The 25,700-nt window shown below is 42.6% G+C and overlaps 1 protein-coding gene across 12 annotated transcripts in view; it reads left to right on the plus strand.

The window, feature by feature from the left end:
- CHD7 (chromodomain helicase DNA binding protein 7) overlaps positions 1–25,700 on the plus strand; it is a 292,592-nt gene that overhangs the window by 228,803 nt on the left and 38,089 nt on the right. For all 12 annotated transcript variants that reach the window (XM_053246208.1, XM_053246203.1, XM_053246209.1 and 9 more), the window contains 8 exons: positions 304–447; positions 10,794–11,049; positions 18,743–18,953; positions 20,873–21,068; positions 21,240–21,407; positions 22,056–22,235; positions 23,234–23,344; positions 23,432–23,637. In XM_053246208.1, the coding sequence (XP_053102183.1) occupies positions 304–447; positions 10,794–11,049; positions 18,743–18,953; positions 20,873–21,068; positions 21,240–21,407; positions 22,056–22,235; positions 23,234–23,344; positions 23,432–23,637 (1,472 nt within the window). The remainder of the gene's footprint in view (positions 1–303; positions 448–10,793; positions 11,050–18,742; positions 18,954–20,872; positions 21,069–21,239; positions 21,408–22,055; positions 22,236–23,233; positions 23,345–23,431; positions 23,638–25,700) is intronic.

A 25,700-nucleotide genomic window follows, 5' to 3' on the forward strand; every position in this document is an offset into this window, starting at 1 on the left:
ATGGGAGCAGTGGAGCCTAACTGGAGGGGAGAAGGGGTAAGGGACTGACAGAGACAAGTCACAAACAACAAAGGGTCAAGAGAAACTGCGAAAGACGGAGACAGAGCAGAGTAAGCAACACTGGGAAGACACAGCAGCCCAACTCCTTGCGGGGGGTTGGCAGAGAAAGAAGCCGGTAGTCAGACACTAAGACACCTGAAAAGACTCAGGCACAAGATCCAGACTGGGGATCCAGACAGCAGGGCAAATCTGAGAGAAAGGTTCTTGCTGTAGCAAGCTAACATGGCTACTCCCTCTCTGCAGGAACACAAGGTGCTTCTTACAGGTACTCCTTTACAAAATACTGTGGAAGAGCTCTTCAGCTTGCTTCATTTCTTGGAACCAAGTCGTTTCCCTTCAGAAACCACTTTCATGCAGGAATTTGGTGATCTAAAAACTGAAGAACAGGTAAATTACTCAGCAATATCTTCTTTTCCTGGATAAAAATATTTTCAATTATCTCAGAACTTTAAGAACCACTTAATGTTGTTAATGTCGTTCTTTTGACCACAATTTTTAAAAAGTCTTTAAAGACTTATTTTTTCACCCAAGCTTTTTAACTGTACTGTGGTTTTAAATTGTGTTTAATTGTTTTAAGTGGTTTTCATTTTAATCTGTTTTATGTTGCAAACTGTCCAGAGATAGAAGTTTGGGGCAGTTTGACTAACAAATAAGAAATCTTATTACTCTGTGTTTTGACTAACTAATCTGAAACCACTTTCTTCAACATGGTCTCTGTGCTTTACACTAATGGGCTTTGCGCCTGCACAGAAACCTTGTTGGAGTTTCTCCAAGCTCAAATTTTCTCCAACTGAATTGGGCAGTAGCCCCTCCCTTTTGATGATGTGCACATTTCCCTGTGATCCCCTGCTCAGTTTTTCCTCGTCTGTCGACAGACTAGCTTCATTCTCAGTTGCTCTGAGCTCCTGCAAAATCAAAAGTACCTTTTTATTATCATTATTCTCTCTTTTACTTTTCTTCCTCCTATTCTAAGTTAAGTTTGTTACTTCTCTCTCTCTCTCTCTCTCTCTCTCTCTCTCTCTCTCTCTCTCTCTCCATTAGCATTTGTATTTGTTTCATGGTCCCCTCCCCCTCCCTCTGCATCCCTTGATAGGGGTGGGGGTGCTTCACTTTTTCAGCCTTTGCTCCTCCGCATATGGCCAGCAATGTTAATTTTAAGCTATGTGTCTGTTGTAGGGCTAAACTCCTCTCTATGGACAGACACATTCATTGCCTTTACTGCCTCAGCGAGGTCCATAACATTTAGCCCTACTCCTTTTGCACTAAATTTTCCAAATGAGCCCGCAAGAACCGGGCTTCGTGCCATCGCACCTGGCTGTGAGAGCAGGCTCTAAAATCTTCACAGTCAGCTTTTTTACCAGCCACTATGCAAGCTGTCTTGGAAGATCTTGTGGTGCCTGCTACTACTATCGGGTTTGTAGCCTACTGCAGAGCCTGTGGCTCAAAATATTCCACCTTCGAGATTGAACGGCATGGTACCAACCACTACCGCCACTCAGAAAACTTCAGGCTCCTTGGGTTTGAGTGCTTTAGTCACTAAAAAGAAAAAAGAAGAAACTATGTTCTACGGGCATCATGCCTAGAACCCTTGTGACGGCACAGTCTTCTAAATCACAAAAGCGTAAACTTGCAGCCACGACAGACTCTTCCCAGAAAACATTGGATTTGAACCCAAGCCATGAATCTGGACACTGGGCAGATCCGCCAGCCTTGATCCAATACATCCCTGACCAAGAGGAAGGTCATCTCGATCCCAATACAAGTTCCCTTTCGAATTGGAGGAAGAGCCTCCTATTGAATTAGAGGAAGAAGAACAATATGAATTCGAAGAGCAATCGTTTGGGGACTAGCAAAATTACCCCTCTGAAGCAGAGGATCTAGATCGTGATCTGTTGCATTCATATGAATGGGTTCTGCACCTGCACAGGGACCTCACGGACCAATTAGCTAGCTCCTCATGCCACCTCCAACTGCCATGCACGAGACCATGCTCCCAATATCCCTTGCAGTTGGGGCGTGTCCTACTCAGTTTCTTTTAGACCGCCGTTGCGTCTACACCTCGGATTGATTAGCTCCTCGGATATTGTTGGATTATTTGGTAAAGACTCGGAACGGATTACGGAATACGTACGGAACTTTGAACAGGACTATTTTATCGGAACTGGCAAAGGAAACTCCTTATACTAAAAGTACAAAAATGATTCATTCCCGCTGTTCAAGGGGAATGCCTGAGGCTATGTCTAAGGACAAGCAAAAAAAAAAGCTTTTTAACGTTGCTCTGAATGCCAGGCAAAATTGCCCTCAACGGATACTCATGACTCCTGCTTGTTGTGTCTGGGAGAGCAGCATAACCCAGCGAGATGTAACATCTGCTTGTCTTTTTTGAAACAAACGCTGAAAAACTGAGTACTGCGGTTGTGCCTCGGTACCGGGCCCTGTTGTTCCTGTGGAGGACTCTGCTAGGCAGCAGTCTAAAGCCGCCAAGGCACAGGAATTCAAGCAGTCTGAGGAGGTGGAGAGAAAGTGCCACTGGCACAAGCGTCAAAAGCACAAATCCTCCACGGAGGACGAGCCAGAGATTTCACCGCCCTGAAAGAAGACAAAGACGACGTGTGTCCATAGCCAAACTCTGTCACTAACGGCATTGCAATCAGACTTTGAGGACTGGGACTCTACGGTGTTGGGCACTTCGGCACCGTGGGTCACGGTGTCGATGGAGAGCCCAAGCTTACCAGTGCCGTCAGGATCGATGGTGTCAGGATCGGTGGTTACACCGTCGATATCAGGCATTGCGGTGCAAACACCAACTGAATCGATGCTGAGCACAGTATCAAGAGCTTGCGGCACTTCGACATTTAGGGTTTTCGGCGCTTCGGAATTGAAGAAACTTCAGCAGCATTGCGGGGCAATAGAGCTTACTCCTGCACACACCCCGCCTGTATCACCCACCATGACTCCACGACAGGAATACCGGACGGAAGACTACCTTGATTTCGGAGAAGGAGATATTAGCAGATTCTAAGGCGAGAACTGACTTGCTGGCTCTCCTAGACTCTATGGATAGCACACCAGCAGGGTTGATGTTTCATGGATTCTCTGGAATCGAAGTCGAGTGCAACACCAGACACTTGTCGGTACCGAGAACACCAACTATCCAGCCGGTACCGAAGACTCTATTGATGTTGCCGATGCATCTGCTTACGTTACCAAGACCCATTCATCTGATATTGGCAACCACAAGCCCAGTGCAATTCCAGAAACCTCCAATGACTGATAGGGCGACATTGACTGGACCATCTCCGTTATTTGTATGCCCGTCTTCGCCATATTTTGTCCGCCCTTCATCATCCCAACTGGCTCATTTGTGTGGTTTTTTGCATGCCCCACTGGTGGTTTACCCAGTAGATTATGTGGATTATAAAATTTGGAAAGCACAACAGGAGGCGGGCCTTGTGCAACCGTCCCTGCAACAGGAAAGGAGTGTGATTGCCCAAGCGAAGACTATACCAGGCCAAGCTACATCATGTTTGTCTGGAGCGGAGGTGAGAAGCAGCCAGCGCTGTTCGAATGTGGCTACGACTGTGCCCATAGGTCCCAAAGCAGCTGCAACTACGGTTGGACGAGGACAGAACGTGCCAGCTGCACCAATTGAGGTAATGGATTCAGGGGATGCGGATTCTTCTGATACATCGGAATCTGATGAGGAAGACCTACAATCCCAGAGGAGCCTTTAGAGCCAGATCTCCCTGCTGATGTGCCCCCGAATACTTCAGTTTCGCCAACTGAAGAGCTAAAGGCTTATCACATCCAGATTCGTGAGATGGCAAAGGCTCTAGGCCTTAAATTGAAGCAGCCAGAGCTGGATTTGAAAGACCCAGTTTATAATATGATGGCACGGGCTAAGATCACTCATCCAGTATCCTTGCCCATGCTACCTGCAATAACGAAGGCAGCACAGACTGCCTGGGAAGTTTTACAAACTTCGACGGCTATCTCCCGTAAACGAGAGGGCTGTATCGGGTGCAGGAGGAAGACGACGTTTACCTGATGAAGCATCCGATGCCAAACTCCTTAGTTATAGAATGTGCCTCTACAAAAGGCAGACAGCACCACTCTATGCCTAATGACAAAGAAGGCAGAAAGCTGGATGTGTTGGGCCAAAAAGTCTATGCCACATTGAGTTTAGCGATTAAAATAGCTAACTATTCTGCCTGCTTAGCACGATATGTACACCACCTGTGGGATGTGCTTTTTCAAGACTCTGCGACAATGTTGCCAGAAGACTTTCAGGACAACTTTAAGAGAACTTAATGAGAAAACTATAGTTGTGACTAGGCATCTACTAAGCACATTTAAGCATGCAGCAGAAATGGAGTCTCGGGCAATGACCACGGCGATAACCCTGCAACGCCATGTGTGGCTACATTCCATGAATTTACAGCAAGAGATAGGGTGGAACATTTACCTTTTGATGGCAAAGGGCTCTTTGCCGAAACTACGGATATGACCATGCAATCCTGGAAACAGTCAAAATTCACAGCAAAAACATTCATGGCTGCTACAGGGGGCCAGCTGTCGCGGAACCGGACGTACAGGAGGCAACAAGGACGTTCCACATACAGTCAGGACAAGAGGGGTTATAGGAGGCAGTATAAGCCTTTCCAACGCAACAAGCCCTATACCTAGCGTCAGAGAGGACAGAGACAAGGCAAGGACCAACCAAAGCAATCTTTTTTATGGGCAGGTCCATCTACTTCAACTGCTCATGATACCACAAGTTTTAGGGCCCAGGACCCACAACACCAGTAGTGTGTATGTGAGCACATCCATCAAGCTGGCAAGCCATGCCCAAGCATGGCAAAATATAACACCAGATCAGTGGGTCTTGAAGATTATAAGGTCTAGCTATGCAATAGAGTTCAAAACTTTGCCACCTTTTCAAGGTATAACTTATACCAGGCCGACCCAAGTACTGATGGACGAAGTGCAGGTATTGCTGGAGAAACAAGCAATCGCTCAGGAGAAGTGGGTGGACAGGATGAAGGGATTTTATTCCCGGTATTTTCAAATCCCCAAGAAGGATGGGGGAATAAGAGCAATTATGGACCTGAGAGACTTGAACTGTTATGTAGACACCAGGAAATTCAGGATGATTACGCTTCAGGGTATTCTACACCTGCTACTTCTATATAAACAGGTTGCTTACCTGTAACTGATGATCTGGAGGTGATCCGTTGTATTCATAAAACCCGCCCGAACCTCCCCACATTGTGAGGGCAAGACAGAGCTCATTAAGATAGTCATAAGAAGCAACTGACGGTCCGCCAGAAACTGAGTAGGACACGCCCCAACTGCAAGGGATATTGGTAGCACCATCTCATGCACAGCAGTTAGTGGCGGCACAAGGAGCTAGATAATTGATCCTTGAGGTCCCTGTGCAGAGGCAGAACCCATTCCTATGAATACAACAGATCACCTCCAGATCATCAGTTACAGGTAAACAACCTGTTTATATAGATTGTGATCAAGAGGACCATTTGGATCCTGATGAAGGCCCTAGAGAGCAGCCTTATGAGGGAGATACAGCCTCTGATTTCGAGGACTATAGGTCTGAGCTAGAAGAGCTTTACCCTAGACCTAATCAGAGGGCAGTTGGCCATTCTAGACCTTTTCCCAATTGGCCTGTTTCTCAACAATCTAGATACATTGCACAATACTACTAGAACTGGGACAAAAGGCAGGTCTTATCACTGCTTTAACCTGTACATTGCACAAGCCGCCGCCACCACCACCCCGCTGCAGGCAACACACCACTAGGGCATCGGCTTCCCATTTTCACTCCCAGCTGGACCAGTTGAACCCTCATAGACCATCTAGGGACAGGTCTCCTTTACATGAGACTACCAGACCTCCCGTTCGTACAGGCCAATCTTTGACCTCTAACACCATCACCACTCAGGGCTCCCTCTAAGACACCACGGCCTGTCTCGGATAAACCACCTCCAACTAAACCCATGGCTCCAGACAAACAGCCACCTGAACATCCGCCAGACATCCAGCATGAAGAGAATGCCTTGGGAGAGGAGTCGGGTAATCTTGATCAGGAAGATCAAACCGCTCTTTCTGACCCTGCCTCACCAGGCTCGTCTCCTCAGGACGCCTTCAAAGATCCCAAACCAGGGTCCCCATCTGAGGACTATAGACAATACTCAGACTATCTGTCTCTCATGGCCACATCTCTAGGAATAGCACTTACCCAGCAAAATAAGTCTGACCCAGAGCCGCTTTTCAGCCTCATCAAGGCGGACACACGTGCCCCCATTTCATTGTCTGTGAACACTTCCCTTATGGACATTGCCAAAACTGGTTGGGAAAAACCTTCATCACTACCTCAACCCACAAAGAGGTTGGGGACTTTCTATAGAATCCACACAGAGGACAAAGAAGAAGGAAAATCCCTACATCAACACCCAACTCCTAATTCGGTAGTAGTCAAGTCATCACTCTCCAAATACAGATCCCGCTCGACCTCTCTCCCACCAGACAAAGAGGGCAAGAAGTTGGGCACTTTCGGTAGATGTCTATATTCCATCACTCCACCTTAAAGTAACCAGCTATCAGGCTTACAATGCCAAATACAATCACTTTCTTTGGGAGCGAGTAGCTCCTTTTCTGAACCACCTTCCACAAGACAAGAAGGAGCCAGCTAAGATTTTTCTCCGAGAGGCTGCAGAACTCGTAAAACAAGAACTGTACTCATCCAAACACTCCGTGGAGTGTGCCTCTAAGGTTATGGCCACCCTTAGCCTATAACGCCTGCTCCCGTGTAGAGGACTTGCCATTTGACGGAACCACACTCTTTGGGGGAAAGACAGATGAGACCTTACAAAAGGTCCAACGACTCCACAATACCGCATGGTCCATGAGTTATCAGACTGCTTCTGTAAAACAATACAGACCAGGCAGATGAAACTGCAACCAGGCAACCTTCCCGGTTCCCCAACCTCACCAGGGAGACCGGCCCTTTTGATCCACCCGGTACTAACCTTACAACAAACGACCCACGTATCCCCAACGTTCACAACCTCCTAAGTCTAGACCTTCATCCACCTTCTTCCCAAAACAGTGACTCCATTCCCATGCCCAGGTGGGGAACCTGCTTATCACCTTTTTTCCAGGCCTCGGAAAACATTACATCAAATTCGTGGCAATTATGACAATTATCAGAATTGGCTACACACTGGAATCCTCTACCAATAACCCCCTTACAAACCTCCCTGTCGCTACCAGAGCTACCCCCTCTCTCTTGTCGGAGGTGGTCTCACTACTCAGCAAACAAGCAATAGATCTAGTCCACAACCCCGCTTCCCAGGGATTCCACTCTCAGTACTTCACCATTCCCAAACCGGATAGAGGCCTCTCTCCCATCCTTGACTTGCGCCTTCTCAACCTCTCCATAACCTACAAACAGTTCCACATGGTTACCATCCCTACCATTCTGAACCTCTTACAAAAGAACATGTGGTTCGTATCTTTAGACCTCAAGACCTCAAAGATGTGTATTACCATCTCACTATCCAACCACAAGATAGGTGTTTCCTCTGGTAGCAAATTTAGGGCCCTTGGGATGGATGCCCCCACCTTACCTTTCACAAGGACAAAATAGTACTAAAGCCTGATGTGTCATCCTTGTCTAAAGTAGTCTGCTCTTTTCACCGCTCTCAGCCACTCACCTTGCTAGGGTTCTTCCATAATCCCACAGATTCTGCCCAACGTCATCTTCATTCCCTAGATGTCTGCAGAGCTTTGGCCTTTTATGTTCATTGCACCTCATCTTGGTGACTTTCACAGTCTCTGTTTGTTGCCCACTCCGGTCCTAATAAGGGCAGCTAGATTTCCACTCAGACTATCTCTAGATGGATAGTCAGGACTATTTAACTCTGCTACCAGATTGCCAAAAAAGATATACCTTCCTCCCTCAAAGATCACTTGACTAAAGCAGTGGCTACCTTCATGGCCTTCAACAGGGCAGTTCTTCTTGACGTCATTTGCCAGGCAGCTGCTTGGGTGACACCACATTCCTTTATGCACCATTATGCCCTGGATGTATACTGCAGAAAAGATGCGGCCTTCGGCACTGCCATCCTGCAATCACTCTTCACCTGAATACCAACCTCCAGTTAAGAAGGATGCAGCTTGTCATGCTCCCATTCGTGTAAAGCACAGAGACCACGTCGAACTTATCTGTTGCTTATCTGTAACTTGGGTTCTTCTAGTGGTCATCTGTGCTCTTACACGCCCACCTGCCCATCCTCGCCTCTTCAGTTTTCTCCTCTAGGTCGCCATCCTCAGATACTGAGCAGGGGATCACAGGGACATGCACACATCGCCAAAGTGGAGGGACTACAACCCAACTGAGCTGGAGAGAATTTGAGCTTGGAGAAACTCCGAAGTCTCTGAACAGGTGCAAAGCCCATTCGTGTAAAAGCAGAGATGACCACTAGAAGAACCCAAGTTATAGGTAAGCAACCTGACGTTCCTTGGCATGTTAGCTAAAGTGCAGTGCCTTATGCTCTATGTAAACTGCTTTGTGAACTTTTGTTGAAAAGTGGTGTATAAATATTCAGAATAATAATAATAAAGTTCCACTATGAAAGAAAGTCAGGATATAAATGCAAGTATGATGGGCCGTGAATGCTTTGAACCTGCCTACTAAGAGTCTTGACAATGATGCCACTGAATGATCTTTTTTTAATGTTACAAAGGAATACAGACTTGTAGTACTCTTGTAGGGCAGGTCTGTTGCCACTGACTTGGAAAGATTCTCATGACAAAAGCCACAGGCACCATGAGTTGCTATTAGCTCTGCGTCCCAAGAGCCATTTTACACTTTCACCAGACAGCGTACTGCTTAGTAACTGTGGTGCAGCCATTTAAGTTTGAGGATCACTGGCAACTTGGGAGTAAATCAGAAAGTGTTGGAGTGTATTTTGGGGTTCACTGTCTAAAGAATCCTGCCCTTTGGATTATATTATTATTATTATTAGTAGTAGTAGTAGTAGTAATTTATATCCTGCTCTTCCTCCAAGGAGCCCAGAGTGGTGTACTACATACTTAAGTTCCTCCTCACAACAACTCTCTGAAGTAGGTTAGGCTGAGAGAGAAGGGACTGGCCCAGAGTCACCCAGCTAGTATCATGGCTGAATGGGGATTTGAACTCTGGTATCCCCGGTCCTAGTCCAGCACTCTAACCACTACACCACGCTGGCTCTCAGATAACCCCCTTTTCATTTAGGAAACATAGGAAACTGCCATATACTGAGTCAGACCATTGGTCTATCTAGCTCAGTATTGTCTTCACAGACTGGCAGAGGCTTCTCCAAGGTTGCAGGCAGGAATCTCTCTCAGCCCTATCTTAGAGAAGCCAGGGAGGGAACTTGAAACCTTCTGCTTTTCCCAGAGTGGCTCCATCCCCTGAGGGGAATATCTTCCAGTGCTCACACATCAAGTCTCCCATTCAGATGCAACCAGGGCAGACCATGCTTAGCTATGGGGACCAGTCATGCTTGTTACCACAAGACCAGCTCTCCTCTCCTATTTACTTGGGCGTTTATCTGAATGTGCCTATAAGACACCTCTTATAGCATTAGGTGACTAATGTTGGGTTGTTTACAAAGGTGTCCTGATCAGATGGTAGATTTCAAATAAAGATTAAGACATATACTTTCAAAATCTCTGGGTAGATGCTACCCATTTCACCCTCTCTGGTACAACAGGGAATAGTGCTTGCAAGTATGCAAAATCTAAAAGCAAAAGAAATATGCCTTTTTCTTCAGAATGATAATTTTTACTTGATTAATATATACATGATTGATATTTACATGATTAATTGATTAAAACTTGTACAGTGAAAACTTATTGAAAAGTGGCAACTCTAGAAGCAAATTAATAGCTCTTCTTCTGTGGCAGCCCTAGTTCTAGGTTTTAAGTAGGTTTTAGTATTCTGTTTTTGTTTAAAAGATTGTGTTTTGTGTACAGTTGTCATGAATATTAAGAAAAACTCCCCTTATTTGTCAGTTGATTTAGTTAGGCCTAGAAATGATGGCCACCTTACCTATAAATAACCCTTGCACCTGAAACATTTAAAAATAAAAATAAATTTTTAAAAAGATGTTTATGCAATGCTACCTGTTTGTTCCCTGTACCTCAAAAATGAGGATTGTGGGGGAAAGGAAAGGAATGCTGATGGATTTCTCTAAGTTATGAATTCTGTATAGTCATGAGAAAATTTAGGTTACAAAAGGGGGGTATATTCAAAGGCAGAGGTAGGTTCCTTTTTAGTAGCTCACCTGGCTCTGGGCAGTTTGTTATGGCTGAGATAACTAAATTAAAAGCTATGCTCCTTAGAATCACTTTTCATGTAAAGCCAATACACTCTGGATTGAAACCCCATATACTACAGTTCTCTGACATAGCTTAAGGCTAATCTAAATACTTAAGTGTGAAAGGTCATTTAATTAGAGACAGTTCATGACACACTATCGATAGTGCCCATACAGATGGATAGTTTATAAAGTTATGAAAATTTCCATAATAGGCTTAGAGTTGTAACATAATGGAGAATGATGTATGACTGAGGTTCAGTATAAGGAGGTTTATAAAACAATAAGAAATTGAGTATTTTTACTTCATTCATAATATAAGCAGTTTTTTAACTAAAGAATATGTCCTAGGTGCAAAAACTCCAAGCTATCCTTAAGCCAATGATGCTGAGACGCCTCAAAGAAGATGTGGAAAAGAACCTGGCTCCCAAGGAAGAAACTATCATTGAGGTTGAATTGACAAACATTCAGAAGAAATACTACAGAGCTATTCTAGAAAAGAATTTCACCTTTCTGTCAAAAGGTGGTGGCCAGGCGAATGTACCTAATCTCTTAAACACTATGATGGAATTACGAAAGTGCTGCAATCATCCATACCTTATAAATGGTAGGCCTGACTTTTTCATATATATATATATATATATTTAATGATCAGAGGAGAAAGTTTGGCATTGGATGAGAAAAAATTAGGAAGCATGTCAGTTATGTACTAACCTTAATATTTATTACACATTTTCATTTTGCATGTTAGAATGGTGTAGTGGTTTCACTCACCAGGTAACACCACCTAACCCTTGCTCAGGGCACAAAGCCAGAAAAGAGTTGCTAGAGAACTAGTTTAGAGCTCCACAACAATTTCTAGATATGCAAGATTAAGGGCTTTGGGAACCTGCTTTGTGGATCTTCTGCATCAGAGACTTTTGGGCAGATTTGAACGTCACACAATGCCAAGGTTAAACTTTGGCTTCATGCATTGTCCCTGGGCTTCAGGAACATGCATTCCCTCAAAAGCAGGGGCCTAGCAAGGCTAGAGTGGGCCCTGAGACTAAAAGTGAAGATGGGCCCCTGCCTGCACTGCCACCCCATCTCCCACATACAAAGAAAAAGCTGCCAGCCAGCTGGCACCCTTTCCTCCATTCAGTTTTGGCTCAGCCCCTGCTCACAAGAATTGGAAGAATACTACTTCTGATTGCAGCTAGAAAGAAACCGGGATCAGTTATGTCTTCTGAACAGACTGGTCTTGGTTTACTCTAACCACAGGGCCAACTTCCAGACTAAAAATTCCAGTGAAAAAGAGTTTCCCATTATGTGGGGTGGGACCAATTTTCAGTCATTCCCCTCTACCCTCTATAGCTGCCTGTGCCTCCAATCTCTGACTGCAAGGGGCACATCTTTAGTCTGGATGTCAATCAGATATAAACCCAGATCTGAAACTAACTTCAAACCTAGGATTATTTCAAGTACTGTGACAACATGACCAATTGTGGCTTCTTGCTAATCATAATTGGAAGTGGAATTCTCCTGACTCAAGCAAAGGAAGAGGATGAGCGAGCATGTACTTCTGAGGCTCAGGAACATAGTGCAAAGCTTTTTGCCAAACACCTGAATCTGTCCAGTGACTGACTGAGGTGCTAGAAGATGTGGTGTGACTTCTTCATGCTGTGATGGACATAGTGGAGGAAAAAATAAACTGTTGTGCAGCCAAGCAGGAACTGCATGGCAGTCTCAGGACCCAAACCTTCCCTGCTGGAAAAAATAAAGCAGCTAGCAGCCTTTATCTGCCATTCCCATCCTGTTATTTTCATGAGTTCCTGTTGTTGCTGTGTAATTGCTGGGTCTGGTGTCAGAATCTTACTCACATAAGATGCCCAGCATCTCCTGGAAGCGTCATGTTTCCCCTAATATCTCCATTGCTGAGCCTATGTTTGCAGGCCACAGCCAGCATAGAGACCAAGTTCTGTGTCAGGCTTCTCTATAGTAAATGGGGACTGCAGCTTGCCCTTTTGGGATATAGGTCAGCTTTTAATATAAAACAGTTTTGGCGGAACCACAAGGGTAGTAGCCTAGAGATGAACATATCAGGTGGTATAGAAATATGAGAGAGAGAGAGGATTGGAGTGTAGTACCCAGGATTGTAAAGGGGAAAAGGTATACAGGTCAGAGCAGTGCTCAGAACAATGGAATAGTGCTAGCATTACTTAGTTTAGAGCAGCAGAAACCATGTTCTGGTCAGAAATTGTGTTGTGGCCTGCCCTCTCGCAGCTTAAATGGCCTGAGAGATATGCAATTTAGACAGAAGAAACCATCTTATAGGTTGTAATTGTGTTTTTCTCTTAGTTGTTGTCTTTCTTCATTTAATACAGGGCAGCTTGAAAACTCGCTGGAAACTCATGAAGAATGGGGGAGTAATGTTCAGAGGGACCTCCCCTCCCCCAGTGTAGGGCAGTAGCATTGTAGAGCTCAGATATAACACTGGGAGAATCATTCCTCAACCTTCCAGTACAGAACATAAAAAGAGGAAGTCACTGCCTGTGGTGCAGTGGTCCCTCTAATTTTTTTCGTCCCTGTGTGGAATGAATTTTGTTCTGGGCGGCAGTATCAAGGCACTGTGTGTGCAGATGCATTCAGAGTGGGGATCTATAATTCATTGAGCGGACATCAGAAAACTTGTGAGCGCACGCACGTGTGCACACTTTAGAGAGAACGGTGCTGTGGTGTACAGAGTTTTGGGGAGAATTGAGGTCAAGGGCTGTGCACCATCAGGCCCCAGCATCCATGCCCTTCTGTAAGGATCACTGCCCTTTCGTAGTTTAAATGGCCTGGGGGATATGCAATCTAGATAGAAAACAAGTAGTTCTGATAACTAATCTGCCTATTTTCCTTTCACTATCCCTTCAGATAGACTAAATTTGGTCCAGATGTTAGGCAGTTCACAAGTTAGCCCACTTGTGCTTCAAATGTTCACGCGTCTGCCATCTTGAATTGGAGTGGATGACATCATCACAAACTATGCCATTGAGGTGTCCCTTTATGTCCCTACAACTGCTCCAAATTTGGTTCAAATTGGTTAGGTGGTTGGTTAGCCCACTTGTGCCTGGAAGGTTTATGCATCTGCCATCTTGAACTGGGTTGGATAACATCATCACAAACTACATAGGTGTCCCTATGTAACACTCACTACAGCTGTAGCAAATTTGTTTCAAATTGGTTAGGTGGTCCAGAAGTTAGCCCATTTGCACCTCAAACATTCATGCATCTACCATCTTGAATCAGGTGGATGACATCATTGCGAACTACGCCCCTATGTGTCCCTGCAGCTGAGGTATCCCCATGTGTCCTTGCAGCTGTAGCAAATTTGCTTCATATTGGTCCAGGCATTGCAAAGTTGGTAGGGGGAATCAATCTCTCTCTCTCTCAAAAAGTGTTTTCTTGGAGGGTGATGGCACCCATTTCCCACACCCACACATATGCTACCAGCTGAAAATAAACTGGCACCCTGAGATCTTGTTTGCGCTCTGCTGTCGTGCTGCTAGAGTTCTTGTTTGTTTGTTTTTAAAAATTACATTTATATTCCTCTTTTTCTCCAAAGAGCCCAGAGCAGTGTACCTGATTATTTTTATTCCCACAACAAGCCAGTGAAGTAGGTTAGGCTGAGAGTTAAGTGACTGGCTGAGCCACCCAGTGAATTTCATGGCTGAATGGGGATTTGAACTCTGGTCTCACCGGTCCTAGTCCAGTGTTCTAACCGCTACATGACACTGGCACCTTTTAATGGTTTGTTTGTTTTTTAAATGCCCAGGGGTATCCCAGGTATTCAAAAACCCTATCTGTGTTGCCCTGTTTTGCTGCAATACTGATTGGCACGCAGCCCCCCACTTTGTTATTCATGGGACCTGCAACAAAATCTAGTAATGAATTTCAGGCCCCCAAGAGGAGTGCACCTTTCCATAGCCTGGAACTGCCTGCCTTCTAGTGATGTTTGAGCAATGGGTAGGGAAAGAAGAGCTTTTTTTCTTTCCCATTCCCTTTAGGCCTACCATCAAGCTGAACTGTGGACAGCAGTGATGCAGGAGTTTATGGACAAGCCCCCACCCAACTGCTACTACATCGCCGCCACCCCCCCGAAAACTGCAATGTTAAAATTCATTCAGGAAAGATGCAACTATCCTTTGAGCTTAATGCCAAGAGACACTTAATGCTGCCTCTGCTGCTGCTAATCTGAGCGGGCCTATAGAAGTGAGGGGTGGAGACCAGTGGTCCCTCTAATTTTTTTTCATCTCTGTGCAGAATGAGGTTTGTTCTGGGCAGTAGTATCCAGGCAGTGTGTGTACACGTGCATTCAGAATGGGGCCTTCCTGATTCAACCTGAGCAGGATCTAAAATTAATTGAGTGAACATTAAAAACAACAACATGTGAGCACGCACACCTTAGAGGGAACAGTGGTGGGGACTGGCTAGTAACACTACTTTGGTGCTATTAAATGATTTTATTCCTGCAGGCCTGCTTTGGATGACTTAGGAATAAGAGTTGTAAAGCCTGTTGCACATTAAAAGTGCTATAGAACTCAAAATAATGTTAAGGAGATTGGCTGTTGTTACCTTAAATTGATCATTGTTTAAAAGGTTCTGTTAAGTAAAAAAAGATTACTTTGAATGGTTTTGAACTTTGCTGTGGGAGCCTATGCCAGAATTTCTTTTTCGCTGATCTTTCAGTCTGAGTTATACCTATTTTTATCATAGAAATGAATAAGACAGAAAATGTTCACTTTCCTTCAAGAGTAGGAAGTTTCAAAATTCTAGCAGGCACATTCTTGCTTTCCATATCTGGGGTTTGTTTTATCTTGCAGATCAATAATTAACATCTTTGTACTTAGTGCAAGCCTTGATTAATTGTAATTCAAGATTAAGTATGCCATAACTCTGCTTTCCTGCTCTGTAGAGAAACATATTAATGTCATAGCAAAGATTTTTTATCAACTCTGTTGATACTATAAAAACTAATGGCTAGAAAATTGTCAGAATTCCATATTGAGGCTAGTGTAAGCAAGATGCTCTACATCAGTTTGTCTTTTTATAGGCAATACTTCTTAGTAAAATTAAATGCAAACATCTGAACAATTAGAACCAGATTTTTGCTGTGCCTTTTGAATTATGATTTTATGTGATGGAAATGTTATAGTTGAAGATACCTGATTGGTTAAACTTGTCAGCATAGGCTCTTTCCATTCTTCTCAAAACAAAGTAAGTGTAGGTTGTGTGAGCTCTGAGCTAATCAGACAAGCTAGAGCACTCCATTTTTCTTTGCAGCTCTTCTCAAGTATATGTTGCACATATGCTTCCCCAGCCACTGTGGTGGATGGGTGGAGTTTGGGGATTGTAGAGGGGGAAACAAGTTCAACCATGAAACTCACTGGACAAGTTGCATCTCTCAGTCGAACTTGTCTTGCAAGGCTGTTGTGAAGCTAATTTGACACTCTGAGCAAAGTGGAAAGGAAAGATTGAAATATCCTGAAAACAATTTTTGGCATATAAAATAAATAATTCTCCCTTACTCAAAGTAGCTTACACCTTTAAACATAAAATACAATGATTAAACCAATTAAAATCACAGCACAACAGAAGAAAATCAGTAACATTGAATGAGGAGGCCATCCAAGCCTTTGGGGGAAGGACTTGTAAGATACTGCTACTCTTTCACTGCCAGCCTCAATAGCGGACAATGTGCAGGTACAAAGGAAGCTGCCTTATACTAAATCAGTCCATCTAGCTTAGTATTGCATATAACACATAAAACATGTTACAGTAGTCAAGGCTAGATGTGCCCAGTGCATGGGTGATTGACAGTGGCTACCTGCCCATCTAGAAGTAATGCTGGCTTCAGGACCCCCAGATACCACCATCTCACTGAGATGCTTCCTGTTACCTTAGGATGTCATTAGTCTGATGAGAAAAGTGTACCTTATATGTGTTATCTCTTGAAATGGAATGAAGTTTTACTGAGTCACTGTAAAGCATGTGCTGCATATACGCATGTGGTTCTTAAGCAATTATAATTGTCTAAAGCCCCACAAAATATAATTGTGAGCATGAGCAATACAAGGAAACCTTAGTATTCGTGGGGGTTCCATTCTGGGCTAGTGCCATGGATACTGGAACCGCGAATACTGAGGCATTGGGGCAATGGGAATCCGGGGGTTAGGTTCAAAAGGGCAGGGAAATGGGCAAAAATCAATGAAAAAAACACAAAATTAAGGGCCCTAACCGTGCTCAGTGGGTCCCCTGCATTCTAGCAATCCCCACCCAAGAGGAAAAAATCGGTCAAAAATCATGGGGTTTGGGTTTGTTTGTTTTTTAAATGAGCCATAAAATGCCTCCTGATCACAGGCAAACTCAAGATGGTAGCCAGAAATGACCTCCGAGGTCATTTCTGGTCACACCCAACCCATGGATACACAGGTTTTAAACCCCCCCCCCCCGGTTTTTTATCGTGTATACCAAAGTCAGATGCCTATTATCCAAACACAGATACGTGAAATCGTGAGTGCTGGACCCATGAGTAACAAGGTCCTCCTGTATTTGTGGACTTGGACACTAACTAGGATAGTTGGTTTAAGCAAAGACGTCCTTAAACTCAAAAGCTATTTTTATGTTAGTATTTTAACTGCTTTTATTTTATGTTTTATATTAATATTTTAAATGGTTTTATTTTTTATTGTGAGCTGCCCCGAGTTGTTTTAGGATGGGTAGTATACATATTAAATAAATACAAATAAAATAAATAAACCAAAGTTTTAGAAACAGTTTGAGCAATTACTGGTAACTATGTCTTCAAGACTACTCAATCTTCATTGTTTAAAATCTCGACTATATCACTTAAGTAAAACCAATAGAGTGAGAATATCCTGGTGGGTGCCCACATGTTAATTGCCAAATATTAGGAAAACTAGAGTTGCCATAAATAGAGAAACTTTGTAAGAGAATCTAACATGTAATACTGCTGAGGAAATTCACACAGATCTTGAGAGCAAGGTCAAGTTAGGATAATGCTGTAAGTGTGTTTGTTTAAATTGCAGTGGAAGAAGTTCATAATTTTTTAGCATACCAAAAATACCAAGGATTCCAAACATACAGAAAATTTGTTGATATCTCAAATAGTCATTAAGTTGCAAAAGTGTCTAGTGGTATTGTGTAAATTATATGAGAGAGAGCGAGAGAGAGCATTCTGTATATCTGTATTTTAGTTTTGTACATATCTTCTGTTTTCATAATAAAAAAGTAAACAAGTGATTAAACTCAATAGGGATTGCAGATAAGCATCCTACAATGTGTACCATAAGCCCATTGCAAGAAGCATGATAGTTCTAACTTTGTATGAGTTAGAATGTTTAACACTGCATATAGTTCAAATCACATGCTGCTACATATGTGGCATTTAAACTTTTATTGTCATTTATTGTCAGCTGAGCTGTGAGTGACATTTTAAAGTTATGCTGCTTTTTATTAATCCTGTAGAAGTTTGGTATCAAATTGTATACAGTAGCTTAAACAAAACCAGCTATTCTAAGGTGAACCTTAAGAGTCGAATTTTTAATTTCAGCTTAGCCCCCACCCCATCACCTCCACCATATATCCCATCTTCACCACCACTACTAAGATTTTGGCTGCATTCCAGTGAGGGACTCTTTCATAATTAGTGAATTGGTGAAGCTGCCACGAGTTCTGTCTCTGTTACTCCTATTTGCCTATGTTGTGGCTATTGGCTTTTCTCATGGGGATATTCCCACTGTCATTGTGGGCTAACAAGTATTCACTTTTCCTCATAATACCCTGCTTTGTAGAAGTTAAGAATATTCAAATTAGAAAGTGTATCTTATCAGAATGCAGGTACTGTAATGAGCTACTACTATTGAACTCTTGACTGTTAATAGTGATATATTTTGAAGACCATTTTTGAAAAGGAATTAGTTTTGTCACTACATCTTTCCACCTGGCTGTTAGTTATTATCTTTGTCTCCAATTTACTAATTAATTATTCAATCACTCTCTGCCCTCCTAATTTGTTATGACTTCTGGCTTGGCACCTCTGTGGTGTTGTGAAACTTGTTTGCTGGAAGCTTTGATTTTATTGTTCATTTGGGCTTCTATGTTTCCCATGTTATTTTTAGCTAAGCAAATGCAGCTATGTAAATATTTCTTCATATATAAAACTCTTAGAGCTTGTATAGGGAACTAGAGGCAAGCTTTTGGTTTTATTAATAAAACCTTCAGAGTATCCACATATTGCTGTCCAATCTCTGCAGGTGCTGAAGAGAAAATTTTGGAAGAGTTTAAAGAAACACACAATCCCGACTCTCCAGATTTTCAGCTCCAGGCAATGATCCAGGCTGCTGGCAAGCTAGTACTGATTGACAAGTTGCTGCCAAAATTGAAGGCTGGTGGCCACAGGGTGCTTATCTTTTCCCAGATGGTGCGCTGCTTGGACATACTGGAAGACTACCTCATTCAGAGACGGTGAGAACAACAGTATAATCCCATTATAGGAAATAGCAGTTATTTAGTGTGCTATCAAGTATTTAACCTGTATTACTAAGAGAGAAAACAATAAAATACAGGTACTTTACATTATGAATTGAGAAAAAGGTACACGCACAATATAGCAATAAATTGTATTGTTATCTTTTGCTCGCAAGCATTTCAGACCACCTTTTTACTTATGGTTAGATATGACAACTGTTTTTTACATAATGAGGTTGGAACTCATTATGAAGGTAGGTTTCTGTTGGGATGAAGACACACTCTGCAATAAAAATTACTTGGATAACAGTTTTACTATTGTATTCCAAGCTAATGCAAGGGTATATTCTACCTTCCTGTCCATGCGATTCTGAAGCATTTTCTCCTAAACACAACAAATGAGAATAAGCGAGGGCCTTCTGTGTAACTGCTTGCCCTGTCAATTTCATTTGTTTTTCTGCACATCTGGAAAGATAGCAACTCTTCATATTCTTCAGCAACCTCTGCTGAAGTCTCCCCAGAGACTATGAGTTTACCAGGGCTTTGACTTCTTGCCACCCCACCAGAGGGCCCAGGTCTGGGGAAGTAGCATTTCATCTGCATATTCTCCCAGCAGCCTCTGCTAAAAGTGAGAGCTCACCCAAGTCTCAGTGAGCTCACTACGAGCTTGCTTGGCTTCTTGCCATGCCACTTGTGCTCGCTCACACTATTGGGTCAAATCGTCTTCTGAATCTCAGGCAACTTTCAAGTAATAAGGAAGCAGGAAGGAAAGGCCACGACATATAATATGTAGAGACAGAGGTCAGACATTAACAAATGGTAAGAAGATTGGCAGCAGTGACCTGCAGTGTGTTTGTTTCCTTTCCTGTAACTTACTAGATTACTCAAATGACACAAAGCTTGGTGAGTTAACTAGCATCTCAAAAAACAGGACTATAATTCAAAATTACTTTGACAGAATGGAAAATTGGGCTGCAACTAACAAAATTCAGCAACCAATGCAAAGTTCTGCATTTAGGGGGAAAGGGGTTAAAAACAGATGCACGAGTTTGGCATGGGGGATAGTTGGCTTGCTAATAGTAATGTCTGAATGTTCTCAGAATCACAGTAAAAAGAGAAAGGAAATGATAAGTCATCTGCTTAGTAAGGATGGTGAAATATGAACATATGACATAGAGTTGGCAGTATGGTGCAGCTGAAAAAGAACTAACATGATTTTAGACTACTTTAATAGAATCACAAAAAGTACTAGTTTCATTTGATTGCGCGCTAGTCAGACCTCATCTGGAGTCATGTGTCCAGTTCTGAGCATCACACGTTAAGGAGGGTGTAGACAGATTGGAACAAGTTCAAAGGAGGGCCGTAAATAAGCAAGCATATGAGGAAAGGTTAAAGGAACTGAGTATGTTTAGGCTGGAGAAGACATGACTGAGGAGGACAAAATAGCACTCTATAAGTACCTGAAAGGCTATCACATAGAAGAGGGAAAAGACTTGTTCTCTGCTGCCCCAGAGGGCAGGACTAGATCTAATTGCCTTAAGTGGGGTAGATGGATGCTGGTTGATCCAATTACTTGATGGGGGGATTGCTCCTTGCTGTCCAAGCAGAGACTGAACAACTATCTGTTATGGATGGTCTAGTTCTGGATTTCATGCATCAAGCAGAAGGTTAGACTAGATGTTCTGCAAAGCTACCTCCCAATTCTATGACTATGTCATCCTTTATCACTCAACCCTTGATTGATATATTTTTTAAGTTATTAGGAAGAAAAGTCTGAAAAGATTACATGGAAACAAATGCACAATTATTTATACGTTAACTAAGCATAGCATTTTTTTTATTCCCACACTCCCAATCCTTGGTTGTATTTCCTTGTCTTTAGGCTCTGTTTGTAATGATGCTCTGTTCCCTTCCAGGTATCCATATGAACGGATTGATGGCAGAGTAAGAGGCAACCTCCGTCAAGCAGCTATTGATAGGTTTTCCAGGCCTGATTCTGACAGATTTGTTTTTCTACTGTGTACAAGAGCCGGTGGTTTGGGAATTAATCTTACTGCTGCTGATACCTGCATCATCTTTGATTCAGATTGGAACCCTCAAAATGATCTTCAGGTAGGTAATATTACAAGAGGCAAATATGTCCCTTGGGAAAGTATGCTGAATTTGGAATGTATACATATGCATTCCTCCAAAATTTTATTTGATCTAAGAATTGTTCTAAGATTTGTATGTACTTTATATTTCTGTCCTGCATCAACTGAATCCTTTTTCGTAACTTTCCAGGCCCAAGCTCGATGTCACAGGATAGGACAGAGCAAATCGGTGAAGATATATAGGTTGATAACAAGGAATTCTTATGAACGGGAAATGTTTGACAAAGCAAGTTTAAAACTTGGTCTTGATAAAGCTGTGCTTCAGTCCATGAGTGGAAGAGAGAATGCTACCAATGGGGTGAGAATTTATGTATATATGTGTTGATTCTTCTTCTCTCTTTTAAAAAAAAAAGTCTCAAGTTTCCAATCACTTTTCATCTATTCTAGTTTTGCTTAAAAGAATTTAGTTTTGTGGCTTATCACATACAATATAAGTTTGTTTGTTTTTAACATATTTCTATACTGCACAAAACTTGCATCTCTGGGCGGTTTACAATTAAAATCATTTAAAAATTAAATCAATTAAACAATTAAAATCATTTAAAACACCACATTAAAATTTAAAACTATAAATCTAATTAAAAGCCTGGGTGAATAAATGTGTCTTGAGTGCCTTTTTAAAAGTTGCCAGAGATGGGGAGGCTCTTATTTCAACAGGGAGCGTATTCCAAAGTCCAGGGGCAGCAACGGAGAACGCCTGTTCCCAAGTAGCCACCAGACAAGATGGCGGTAACTGCAGACAAACCTCTCCAGATGATACCCAGGGCCTAAGCCGTTTAGGGTATTTTAGGGTAAAACAAACCTGCTAGAAGTTTTGAGCGGGGTGTGTGTGTTAAAAAATATTGTTTAAGCCAGTTGTACTTGTTGAAGGAAGTAATAAGTATTTCTGCATTCCATGAGAAATATCAGTTTAAAAGGGGCAACTACTTACTACCACAAATTACAGGTACAACAGCTTTCTAAAAAAGAAATAGAAGATCTTTTGCGGAAAGGGGCTTATGGTGCTCTAATGGATGAAGAAGATGAAGGCTCCAAATTTTGTGAGGAAGATATTGATCAGATTCTTTTGAGGCGGACACACACAATAACAATTGAATCCGAGGGGAAAGGCTCTACGTTTGCAAAGGTGAGTGTTAAAGTTGATAATTTAGCAGCAAACATTGAAGTCTGAACTAAATAATCTTTACAGTGTTAGCACTTGTTATCATTGACCCTTAAACCCCAAGCATGACCTAAGGTGCCAAAGCAGAATCCAGAACTGAGTCTGTTTATCTCAGTCCCACAGAACTGGTTTTCCATAAATGCAGCATGAAAGCCAGGCCCCCTGTGCTAAATCTCCATGAACTCTTTAGGAGACAGATCTAGAATTGTAGAAGGAGCAAGAGCTATAAATTGTTTGAGAGACTACATTCATTTTAAAGCAGGCACAAATGTCTCTGTATTTACCAAAAATGGATATCTCAGTTATATGAGCAGCTATAACTCCATTCTTTAGGACACATCAGTAGGTTGTATTCATGCTAGTATGCAGGAGTCCTGCGTGTTATGTCTTTGACCAGAACACTATATGCCATATAATAGATTTGTTTTCTTTGTGGCCTAGAAGAAATGTGCCCATTATTAATAAATGTGTTAGAGATACAGCAGTTTTGAGACAGTAAAAATGACATGAAAGTAGTCACTTCTGCTGCCCCAATACTGGCTGCTTTGTGTGTGATAGTACAGAAGCTACGAAAACACCGTCTCTTAGTTCAGTCAGTTGCCACACAGATTTATCCAAAACTGTGTACCAAGGTGTTTTTTCCAAATAATAGTATAATTTGAGAAAACCTATGCACACTTATCCAGCACTCAGACACTTCCTTATATCTGGCATTCAGGGATATTCCATTTCATCATTGGGCTTAGCATCCCCACTTGAACATACCACAGCAGCACTGCAATGTGATCACTTTCAGTGAATTCCCTGGGTCTTCTGATGCAGAACCACCAGTCCTTTGCTTAAACTAAACTATCATTACAGTTGATTTAAAAACTAAATAAGGTGAATAAATAAAGAAAAATATTTTCTGTTGTGTTAATGTAAATTGTGATCTTTAATCAATATACATGTTTATGTTATAGGCTAGTTTTGTAGCATCTGGTAACAGAACAGACATTTCTTTGGATGATCCTAACTTCTGGCAAAAGTGGGCAAAAAAAGCTGAGTTGGACATTGATGCCTTAAATGGAAGGGTGAGAGATTTAAACTATCCAGTTTATAAATTGCTAACATATCATGTAAAAAAACACAGAAATTATATTATTTTATTTTTGTTTTAGAACAACCTAGTTATTGATACTCCAAGGGTAAGGAAGCAAACTAGACTATACAGTGCAGTCAAAGACGATGAACTGATGGAATTTTCAGACCTGGAAAGTGATTCTGAAGAAAAGCCCAATATAAAACCCCGTAGGCCACAGGATAAATCCCAGGGTTATGCAAGAAGTGAATGTTTTCGGGTAGAAAAGAATCTCTTGGTTTATGGGTAAGTAAAATGTGCTTGAATGCTATGCAGAATATTTGTAGCTGATGTTGTTAGTAACTCATAATGGACATGCATCATCAAAACCTAATATGCACGGAGCTCAAATTGCTGTGGCAAATGCTATTAGATGAGCACAAGGTCTCATTTTCCTGTCATGTAGTATGGGAGAACTTAAGCTGTGTATGCAAGGCTGGATTATAGTTACACTGTATACCACTTGCTCTTTTTGCATGTTTCTCATATATCTTCCATTACAGTTATCATTGTAGTCCTCACAAGTTAGAAGATGCCATTGTCTTCATGAGCTGTGGAATGGCCACAAAAATTATAACTGCATCCTAATCACATAGTTTGAGCATTTGAGCCTGTAGAATGGAAGCCAGAATTGCCATGGGTCTGGATCGTGGTCCGTTGCAGCCATAAGAATGGGTTCTGCGCCTGCGCGGGGCCATTCAGGCAGGATTGACTAACTCCTCAAAGCGCTCAGCCCCCGCCCCTTGAATGTGATGCATCTGTTCAATTTGGACAGGCTAGCAATTTCACCTTAGTTCCTTTCTGACCGCCATTGTGTTGATACCTCGGACACAGAGATCCTCGGAACGATTTTTCCTGTGAGAAAAGAATAAGAAAATATATTAGTTTATCGTGTTCCACTTTGGACTGGACTAAACAGTTCTTATTTCTAAATCCTTACAACTTGGTGAAATAATAATTGATTTCTTGATTACGACGTACGGACTGGACTCAGACCTGATCTTTCACTTGAGTATACTTAAATTTCATATTTCCCACTATGAATAAAAAGAAAACTTTTAAACATTGCGTCAACTGCAATGCTAAGCTTCCGTCAGCTGACAGTCATGAGTTGCGTTTACCCTGTTTGAGCTAAGACCATAATACTTCTACATATAAGATCTGCTTAACTTTCTCGCATCAGACAAGGAAAAACGGAGGTCTTCAACTGAGGGCAGCTCTTTATGATGAAGCACTTCGTCTGGATACTCCAATACCAGCATCCCACAAACCTTCGACATCGGGCACAGTGTCAAAGTCCATATTGAGCACAGTATTGACGTTGGTGTCGAGGACTGCCGCTGTGCAGTCTTAAATCCTCGGCCCAGGCGTCTAAGAGTACTCCTCTCAACATGTTTAAGGCACCAAAGCCTCCTGCAGAGTTGAGCCATTGCGAGAAACATAAATGTCAACACTGAGCCTCCAATGCAGAAGGAGCACCTCTGCATAAGGAGCACTGAGAAAAGAGTTCAAAAACTGCCGCAGAACCTGCATCCCGTACTACACCTTCCCCAACAACACTTCAGTCAACTTCCGGGACACTTCAGACTCATCCTGTGTCCCCTGATGTCCTAATTGTGGGGACAGATCTGTGCTGAGATTTACCCTCGGCTTCAAAGTCTACACCGACCCTTCGACGTCAAAAGCACACTCTTTCGCCAGCTGCGACACCCAAGCAGACACCTTCACCAGCAGCACACACAATTACCCAGGCCTCCTGTCCTTCATACGTTTCGTTCAGTGTCAGTGTCAAGGATGATGATTTGCAGGCTAGTCCGGAGCTGGGCAATACCCAAAGACTGTTAAATTTGTTGGACTCCAGCAAAAGTACCCCTTCAAGTGCCAGTTTCTACAGATTTTTAGGTCACAGACCCGATGCCGAAGATGACGGCATTGTCAACACAATCTACCAGCCTACACATCTGGAGGGTAGCCAGAGATTACATGATCTTGCAAAGTTTGCTTCCTGAAGGAGCAGCAGGAGATACTACATGATTTCGTTCCGCTGGTCTCCCTTCCTACTACCAAGACTACAAATTTTTGAAGGCTCGATGTCGACTGTCAACGTCGATGGTTCCAACAGCCACTCAAGTCGCTCCTCCTCCAAAGTTAGTTATTTGATTTCTATACCACCCTCCCAAAAATGGCTCAGAATCACCACATTTGCCAAGTTAAGCAGGGGTTACTGATCCAGATTACATCATTGTTCTCAAAATCGATGCAAGTCACCCCAACACCTACCCAGGTTATGGCTTTGATGTCGACGCAGA

This window comes from Hemicordylus capensis, chromosome 4, assembly GCF_027244095.1.
Source record: "Hemicordylus capensis ecotype Gifberg chromosome 4, rHemCap1.1.pri, whole genome shotgun sequence".
NCBI lineage: Eukaryota > Metazoa > Chordata > Lepidosauria > Squamata > Cordylidae > Hemicordylus > Hemicordylus capensis.